This window comes from Lottia gigantea, assembly GCF_000327385.1.
Source record: "Lottia gigantea unplaced genomic scaffold LOTGIsca_73, whole genome shotgun sequence".
Taxonomy (NCBI): domain Eukaryota; kingdom Metazoa; phylum Mollusca; class Gastropoda; family Lottiidae; genus Lottia; species Lottia gigantea.
The window spans coordinates 942,135-952,139 of NW_008710453.1; the positions used below are offsets into that span (position 1 = coordinate 942,135).

General features: G+C 30.9%; 1 protein-coding gene across 1 annotated transcript; it reads left to right on the forward strand.

Annotated features, from left to right (window-relative positions):
- Nucleotides 1–477: 477 nt before the first annotated feature.
- LOTGIDRAFT_221710 (hypothetical protein) lies at nt 478–4,351 on the forward strand. Its single transcript, XM_009066128.1, has 5 exons — nt 478–523; nt 1,196–1,419; nt 1,778–1,949; nt 2,560–2,638; nt 3,019–4,351. The coding sequence occupies exons 2-5, from the start codon at nt 1,295–1,297 to the stop codon at nt 3,126–3,128; spliced, it is 486 nt and encodes a 161-aa protein (XP_009064376.1). The 5' UTR covers nt 478–523; nt 1,196–1,294; the 3' UTR covers nt 3,129–4,351.
- Nucleotides 4,352–10,005: the final 5,654 nt, after the last annotated feature.

Sequence of the window (10,005 nt, forward strand, 5' to 3'; positions counted from 1 at the left end):
CCATTCATGTCTATTTTCTGTAAATATTGAAAATTCGACCTGTCTACTTTCACTTTATCACAATTGTTCAGTTAGGAAATGATTAAATGTGCTGCCATTCTTCCTATAGCTATAATTTTTTAGAGTTGGGTACCTTCTTCAATTAAATGCGTGTCAGAAAAAAGGAAATGCAAGGCAATTAATTTACTGTCAATTTGGAAAATTCGTTTGATTTTTAATTGAAAATGACTTTCTCTTTCCCGCGGGAAGCAGCCATGTTTCTCACATAAGGTCACGTGATGCCATTGAAAATTGATTGATTTTACGTCAGATGATCCTTGAACCGCAGAAACTTAATTAAAACAGTCAAATTCAAATAAACATATTCACATTTTCAAACTTTACATGCATGTTACTGATTATTTGTTATAATAAATGGGTTAAATTGGCAAATCCAAGAAACGTGATTTACTGAGAATATGCGAGAATTTGTTGTGAAAACAAACAAGATGGAAGAGAAACATGAACCTGCATGAATATTTCTGTAAGTTATTTTACGAAAAATCTATGTTTCTCAATATTCTATCATCAGAATTGAACGGTGATATTTGAAAATATTCAGTTAGAGATACAATATCATCCCAAATCCTTTTATAGGTATATGGTGTGAATGAATGAAATAAGTAAATAAATGTAAACAAAAATAGTAAGCTTAGTAAGAGAAGTAAGTTATCCAACAAGAATAGTAGGCCTAGAGTTATAGTAGATTTGGCTTAGATAGATACAAAGAAACTTGGAGGGTTAGACAATAACATACCAAGAACTAAGTCTTTATTTTCATTGAATCCTAGAGTTATTGTAGGTCCTATTGACTACTGCAGTATCGGCATATTGTTTATTAGACTAGCCTACACTAACTGATACTAGACCTAGGTCTTCTGATGATTAATTGATTGATTGATTAGATAGGCTACATACTTGGAGGACATCTAGCCTAAGGCAAAACTAAAGGCAAAAGACATTAAGCCTTAGAGTTTTTAACGTTATCCCAATCCCAAATGCAAAAGGACAATGGTTTTAGCCATAGACCAAACAGACAAAAATTAATTCACAATGTAGAGCAATATCTACCACTACCTAATAGTTCTACAGTACTACTTAAGATAAGTCAATATGATAGCTAGATCTAATATATTTTTAAATCTCTTAATTTCAGGCTCTTTTTAATTATGGAAATATAAGAGGTGCACTACTGATTTTAAGGAGTCCATTATGATTTTAGTTTGTTAGAGATAGGACATTTTAAGCTTCCAAGATGTTGGTTAGTCGCTATCAACCAATTCTGTATCTTCAGTATTTTTTACTGGTTTTAGATTTAGTTTTCAACTCCTTCAATGAAATGTTGAGGTTTGAAAATGTCATCTTGTTAGTGCTTTATGTGTAAGTAAACTTATATTACATACTTTCCCAAATAATCTCTTTTTTGATTTACTACAATCAATTCTTGGACCTAGACATGAAGTAGGATCTGAGACTTCTTGTATAAAACAAAACAATGCCATTGTATTTCAATCAAAACATTATCTGATTGTTCAATATTCATAGCCCTGCATTAGACTACTATTTTCAGAAATCGACTTTTTCGAAATTTACGACTAAAAGCACCAACCCACTTTGTCAAATTTTGTTTATTTCAATTACCATGTATGGTATCATTGGTAAAAAAATTTAAACTATGGTAAGTAGCATTTTTTGCTTTCTGTTAAAAAGTTTGATGGACATTATTCTTATTTTTCAGTATTCAGGATGTCTGCATTGTGTTTGCTGTAATAGTTGTGTTTTTATTATTTTTTAATACCTTCATCTTCCAAGCTGGTTTAGTAAATATACTAGTAAATAAATTTAGAGTGGCTATCTCAGTAACATTTATATATTTTATCTTGTGTGTTGCTCTTCATGTTTGGGGAATGGTAAGTAACATCAATTTTCTAAATTTACGCAACACTTATCGCTGTGAAAAATGTGGCATGCAACTTTTATTTATTAACCAAAATTCTGATTATTAGATTTATAAATAAGCCAGGATGTCGTGTATAATATATATATCTATTATTCAGTAATACACTATCATTTCTCTGAATTTGACAGTTGATGATTTAATTTAAAAAAAAATGTTCATATGAAAGGGATATGTTCCTCTAGATATTTGGTAAAAGCTAATATGGTTCATTTTAAGTTATCCATAGCATTTTGCTGAAAAAAACAAAACATGCCTACTTCTCTTGCGATTCCACAAAAACTATTGTGTGACTATCATGTCACTTCCCGATAACATTCTTACTTTAGATATGACTGATATCATAAGGTAATTAGTCATATTTCCCCCCGAGAATGTAAATAATGGCCTGGAAGCTAGAGCAGGAGAATTAGGTGTTGGATTTTAACTCTGAAAAAGGATACATGTAGATGGCTGAATTAGGATATATCAGCTGGTGAAGCTATGGATGATAACTATATCATTTTGAAATTAATGAAATATTGAAATACTATTAAATTGATATTTTTTGTATATTTTTTCAGACATTGAGATGGGATGATCCTAATATATATATTTGGGATGTAACAGGTTACTTAGTCCTGCATGTATTTCAGCGAACAGGTACATATTTTTTGTATTGTCTCAATGTTTTTTTGTAGTTTTTCTTGGACAAATTTGAAAGCTTAAGAAAATTTTTATTCTATAGTATGTTTGATATGTGCAAATATAAACTTACATGAATATTTAAAAAATATTTGCATGATTGACTTAGGATACATTTTCAGAGATTAATATCTCAAGTGCCTATATTTCATTTCTTATGTTTCATTATACAAGATTTATTAATAAAAAAAAACAGGTATACCTGCTTATTTTTGTCTATGAACATGAAAGTTTGATCTCAAAAATAATTGAAAAGTCAATCCTCTAAATTATAAAAGTAGATTTGATATTACCTTCAATATAACAACAGTTAATACCAAAATATACTTTCTTTACAGTTGCTGTGTTATATTATTATTATTATAAAAGGACAGCATTGAAATTAGGAGATCCAAGGTTTTATCAGGATTCGGAATGGATCAGGAAAGAATTCGAAAGGAGGAGATAGTGACTATAGTATGATAGTGATTTTAAACTCTCCAGTCTTATGATTTTAATCTCTAGATCCAGCAGTGATAGTGACAAAGTGACAGCTGTAATCTTATATTCTCATAATCATCCAGGGGTACTATACTCATTTATGCGGATTTTTAACTATCCAGATCAATTTTATGTACCAAGAATTGTTATAAACCGTCCGATTGTCATTTATACTACCCAATTGTGGTTTGAAACCATGTGGTTGCAATCATTTTATACCTCAGGAGCAAATATTGGGGGTCATCCAGGGTTATTCTACCCAAGTGGCCAACATTTATACCTGATAGTTACTTTAAGCCATCTACTTAATCATTTTATATCCCAGAAATTTTTAGAAGCCGTTCATCATTTTTTTTTTACTACTCAAGATTGGCTTTGATTGATATGTATTTTAAACCAATTGGAATCATCATTTGCATTGATGCTTCTTTGATAGTAATATTAAGCCGTCCATTCATTACTTCATGTTCCACATGAGTTATTATTGTGAGCTGTCCAGGGTTATCATACATTATGTTCACTTGTGGCTGTCATTGATAATCATTTTGTCTCTGGATTGGATCAAATGATTACCATCAAGGTTATCAAAATAGAGCTTTTATCTATGTTTTGTTGCATCCCTTTGGATTGCTGAAAAAGAGCAATATCAAGACTATATCCACGTAAATGAAATGTTAATGTGGTTCTTATTCTGAAATATCCAGACCAGATGAAACAGAAATATGGGGGGCTCATACCAATAGGTTAAACTTTTGATCAGCATCCACATTAGCCTATTGATTTAGCCTTCAATATGCAAATTAGAATTTTTATTTGCACAGCCAATTAGCACACTGGACCTTGATTTAAAGTTGTATCTGAACAAATATATAATATTTTCCCAGTCCCTCAGATCTGTTTCACAGATAGGGAAACTGGGTTTAACATTTCAACATATTACCTCAGGTTAGCAAGCAAAGGACTTAACCTCCTAGCAGCTACCTGCTAATACAAAATATAAACATAATCAAAGTATATTCTTATTGACTGTTTAGTGGGAATTTACTTAATGCATACTAGAATTAAAACATATCAATGAAAACATGCTAATTGTTAAAAGTAAAATGATCAATTATCGTTCTTAATTTTCTGTCCTTTTAATATTGTAAATTTGTATTATAGTTACAAAAAAATAATTTATTTTTTACTGTAATGTGTGTGATTATTTTCCCTTTTACCTATGTCTAATGTGACATTTAGATTGCTGAATATATATTCATTGTCCTCAAATCATAAGAAGTGCTTGGCAGGATTCTCCATATTAAGGTTTATTCAATCGGAATTTAACTGCTGTTTGTAGCCTGAAATGCGTTCAGGTCTATTACCTCCCTTGATTTATGTTCTTCAAAATTGCTTCAAGGAGATAGAAAAGTGAGCACGAAGAAAAACAAGAAGTTGGAATGTAAAGTTTATTTTATGAAATTAAAAGGATTACAATCTAAAGAAGCTTATAAATTCCGGGTAAATCTATAAAAAGTTTTTGATCATATCTTAATCCTTGATATTTTTCATAAATAGCAAATATTGGTGTTTATGTAATAAACAATGAGACGTCTGTTTTTGTCGAGTGACTGATTCAAGTGGTCGACGTCAATAATTATCTGACATCTGCACTTCCTGGATTTGTCATCATTTTTCATCAGTCCAGTTTTTTTCTTTGTTCTCATCAAAGAAAGTCGACTATTGCTACTGGTACTGGTACAATGTCTTCAAGCAAAAGAGATACACAGGCAGTGTACCCAGTAACTTGTCCTGGCACCATTTGTCTGAGAATAGATTGGCAATGTCAATATTATTTGGACGTAGTGTAGGCAAAACAAAATTTTGCTTACTGGTCTATCATTCCCAGTTCAGTAATATTCAGCCCCTTTCTGAAAAACATAAAAGTATGATATAATGACATATAGTGTAAGCCATAATGCCCAATCTTGAATCTGAAGTTAAAATAAGCTTTTGCATCTTAGTCTAAGTACTGCTTACCTGACCTAAGCAAAATAAAGTGTGTTTTATATCAGCGGTTACTGTTTATAGTAATGAGTGTCACAAGAAAGTAGTGAGAAAAGTCTCAAAGAAACAATATGTAAGCTTACAACATTACTGTGTGTGTACAATACCAGTTGGTAATTATTATAGAATATGGATGCAGGCCCAGTTACTGAATTTCAATATGTTTTTTTTAGGTAAATTTCATATTATTTCTGTATAAAGACAACAATTAACAACGAAGGAAGCACTTAACCTTGGATTATAATAGTGATTTTATTATAGTGTCAGAATATGTGGTAAAATATTGTGGTAAATAAAGTGCATTGTGGTAATATTATATCAATGTGGTATTTGGATTATTGATGAAGAAATGTCAGTAGAGGCCATCAATTCGACATTTAGTGGGAGTGAAGATGAAGGAGGTAGGTAATGAGATTGCTACGTTCAATCAAAAATTTGGCTAGTAACTGAATCTTCTTCTGGATATTAATATAGATGAATAAACCAAGTACCGGTACTAATTATTCAAACCGCAAAACATAACTTGAAATCCAAACAACATACTCATGCACTTTTCACAGAATATCAATAATGAAATAATGAAAAGTGGTATCAGGTGTCTAAAAGAATAAGCATCTTTAGAATCACTAATATCTTTAATGAATACAATGTGAACACTAAGTATAATCCAAACTAAGTACCTATAGTTTTATGTGGTTCATTACCTGTGCTGTTAAAACATACTATCTACAAGTAAGCTTGACAAACTTGAAAAATAAAAAATTTTACTTATTATAACCTGATAATAATGTGTACATTCATTGATCTATTGTACATGAAAATTCAACAAAAGCATTAAATGACTTGTAATTCAAGCTCAGCTGCATTGTTTCAAGCCATTGTTGTTTTGATGAACTTAAATATTGTTTGCTTCAAGCATAATTTTATAGGACTACAGAACATAACATCATATTTTGTCAACCTTAAATCTTGCAAAATAAATCAAATATTACTTGTTAGGTTTTTAATAGGAACCGTGAAACCTGGTTCAAAATTTCTTCATTGACTGATTTGTTAAGTCCAAATTGATGATTAATTGATAAGTGGAATAGTTATTAGTTTACATTATTGATATTATTGAATATCGGTACACAAAAAAAGATAAGCTAATGCAATACTTAAGGTATAAGAAATAGTTGTTATAACAGTATAAACCAGATGGATGTTTTGATCAATACTACCGGTACCTAAAAATAACATGGACAACTCATTTTATGTTTGAAATTGTCACAGATGTGCATAAATATGTTATATGGTTGATTTTACTGAATAACTTTGATAAATCCAATTGGATACCTATATTTTTGATAGATTAGGGGACATCATTCACCTATTGAAAAGATTTTGTTAGATGGTGATGAGAACCTAGTCTCATGAAAGCACTAGCCTAGGTCACAAAGTAAAGATTTATGATAAAACAAGGTGCAAGTTAAAGGTTAAGATAATTAGATATGTTAACTAAGAATGTCCCTGTAATACTATCTGTGGTAGTATCATTTCTTTAGCTGAAATAGCTGAAAATATAATAGTCAACGTTCTTCTGATATATCAATAATCATCTCAAGATAAAACCTGTATTGTGAAACAAAATGTTTTCATGTATCTAAGAAAATAAGAAGCATTAATATGAATAGTCATCGTAGGAAATTCAAACGAAAAGAAGTCAGAAATTTGAAGGCTATTGAGGGTTAAGTCTACCATGGACTAGGATATTACAGAAATTTGTATTTCTTCTGTAAGCTGTGTAAATTTGTTGATATTGAAACACCTTAAGAAACTGAAGTTACAGACTCATCCAAGATTCAGAACAGTAGATCAGTAGGAGTTGAACTTAATTTCATTAAGATTTATCACAGTACATGATCTTTATAACCAGATGTAAAATGAGGTCAAGCTATAAGAGCTATTATTTATATGATCAGTATTTAATTGTAATAATAGATAGTGTTAGAAAATGAAAGCTAATAAAACAAATGACTTGGTTTATGTAATGAGAATGTCTAAGTGGTTGTTAATGAACTCCTACAGGTTTAGTGTTCATTGTACTGGATGATATCATTGATATGTGGGTCAAATTTAGTGGGCTATTATTATGACTTGTAAGTTTTATATTGGTTGCTTTGAGTACCTTCCTGATGGATTTCTCTTAAGATCAAAGCCATCTAAAAAAAAACAAAGAAATTTTTGGAAATCAAAACAAAATTTTTGGAAAATCAAAAGAAAATATTTGCTTTACCAGCTCAATTTCTGCTAGCCATGGATCTATTCAGAATTAAAATTCTATGCGAGGTTTTATTTCAAATCAACTAAAAAATATAAAGACTAGACTCTCATCTCATGCTGTACATCATTAATATTTTCACATGAATTCATCATTGTGCATTGAAGTCTAATTTTGATTGCTGATTCTGTGATACATAATACGACCTATATATCATTTATAATAATATGAAAATTTATGATTAAAATGACCAATGAGATGAAGGAATTTGATTTATGACTTGGCAAGCCTTGAGGATATTGTTAAAAAAATTCATAACTACCAGAATCTCTCCAAGATCACTGAGATGTTACCTTTTCATGCCAGATCAATTGGAAACAAAAAGTGTAGATTTTCGTCTCGCAGACGTTACTTGAGCGAATGAAACATTAAGGAACTAACTCTAGGCCTACACTGTTTTCTGAATTTAATTTTGGCAATCATTTTCATATGAATTGAAATATCAATTACAAAATACTACTGAAAGTCTTAGATTAACTTTGGGTTGATGAAAATATCAACCACTGGAAAAAATATTATTTGTACCAGTACAATATGATTATCAGTCCAAAAAGTAAGTCATTTTTACCTGAATTTCTGGGAGGGAAGTGTGTCTATTTTAAATGTAAAATCATTGAACCCTATATTTCTATGGACCCGAGGATATTCTAAGACAAATAGTATAAAGTTTAAAATTTTATTTTGAATATTTATGAAATGAGAGAATTGAAGTTATTCAAAATTTTCATTCAAATTTCCACAGTTTTTAAAAACACTACACTGATAACTCATTTTGAATTTTTTTTTCTTGTCAATCAGACGACATTCTCAGTCTTCTATAGTTTATGTATATTGTTTATATTTAATCTGATAATTCCACCCTTTAATGGACTCTTCAATACATCACAATAGAGGACTAAATACCTTTAACTAAGTTATCAAAGTATGTGACAGATATCCTCATGACCTTACTAGTTAAGTAGTTGACCTTTAATGTAATAAGCTAGTAGTACTCTCCTGACTGTTCGCAGTTTCATAAATAAGTTTACTGGTACTTAGTATAAAGTTATAAAGTTCATAGCAAAGGAAAGAAACAACTAATTTGTGTAAGGAAATTGACTTAGGTTCACATGGATCCTTTGTACTAGCTGATCCTTGGCATTGGCATGAACTCTGATCTACCCATTTTCAACTATTTTGACTAGAATAATGAGAAAAAAGCTCTCCAAACTTTTGCATGCCAATCAAAATTAGATCCTCACAACCACCATCTTATTGGCGTAACTAAGCAATTTCCTTCAAATTCTATAACTGACTGTGCTGTAGCACATGCTCAGTTCAAAGTACTACTGTAGTTCAACAATAAAACCATAATGCAAATACAAATGAAAGTATCAAAAACTGTTGCCATGTTTACATGGTCAATAGTGCAGAAAAAATGTTGTTGGCAAGAGATTAGGTGGTGAAATCACACTTAAACAAGGGGTATCTTTACAGTTATCTTCTAGTTAACATTTGACATGACTTGCACAATCTTGTTCACGTTGTAAACTAACACTGACAATCTTATAACACCATTTAGATAAACTGTTAGCTTGATCTCTTAAGAGGTCTTTTTTTTTAACCACAAATGACTTCTTAATCGCGAACTTTGTTCTTGCAGTCAGCATAGAAGATACTGTATTGATAAAATCATGAAATATGTGCATATAAGCTTACATAAAATGAATTGCTTAAAGTTTTCGAATGAAAATGAAAGCTAAACTGTCATATATGTGGTCTAATTTACTTTAAGTTCCATTTATATCAGTCCACAATAAAGCATCCAGGTTGAACCACAGCCAATCAAAATGTTCCCATTTTCTATAAAACAAACTAGTCTCAATGGCGTATTTGGGCAGTAAATACCCTCTTGGACCATTGAAAATGAAAAATTTATTCTACTTCCAATTCCAAAATCGTGTTAGATGTATATTCCTTCCTATATAGAAGATTGTCCAGGGGGAGCCCTCGCTACCATAACTAGTAACCTCTAAAATCTACAAAGATATGTCAGGCACCTGGATGGCCCCCCCCTAGTCAATGAAATACTCGCTATGCCAGTGACTGGTCTTTAGAGTACCAGTACACCCTTGAATGCTCATTTTTCTATGGAACTCTACTTGAAATTGCTCAAACGCTTGCTAATTTGAGAATGCTTTCAAAATTCCAAAAGAAACCAAGAATTGTTCCTCTTACATCATGACAACTGAAGAAGATGGGTGCCTAAAGATAAAGAATTAATTGTCATTATAACTTTGCTTTCCAGCTACAGGAGAAGAATCAACAGATCCTGAACTAATACAAAGTGGTGATGAACCAGAATTAGAATTTGATGATGACGGTACAGAATTATCTTCTACTAAAGAAGGTGGGTTCACTCAGTCATTAATTATTCATATCAATTTTAATTGGATTTATTTAGTACAGTTATTTGTGGAAGCTGTGACTTTGTTAAGAT

Coding starts and splice junctions, on each gene's coding strand:
- LOTGIDRAFT_221710 (XM_009066128.1), top strand. CDS start 1,295: ATGTTGGTTAGTCGCTATCAACCAATTCTGTATCTTCAGTATTTTTTA. Junction 1,950..2,559: donor CTCTTCATGTTTGGGGAATG/GTAAGTAACATC, acceptor ATATTTTTTCAG/ACATTGAGATGGGATGATCC. Junction 2,639..3,018: donor GCATGTATTTCAGCGAACAG/GTACATATTTTT, acceptor CTTTCTTTACAG/TTGCTGTGTTATATTATTAT.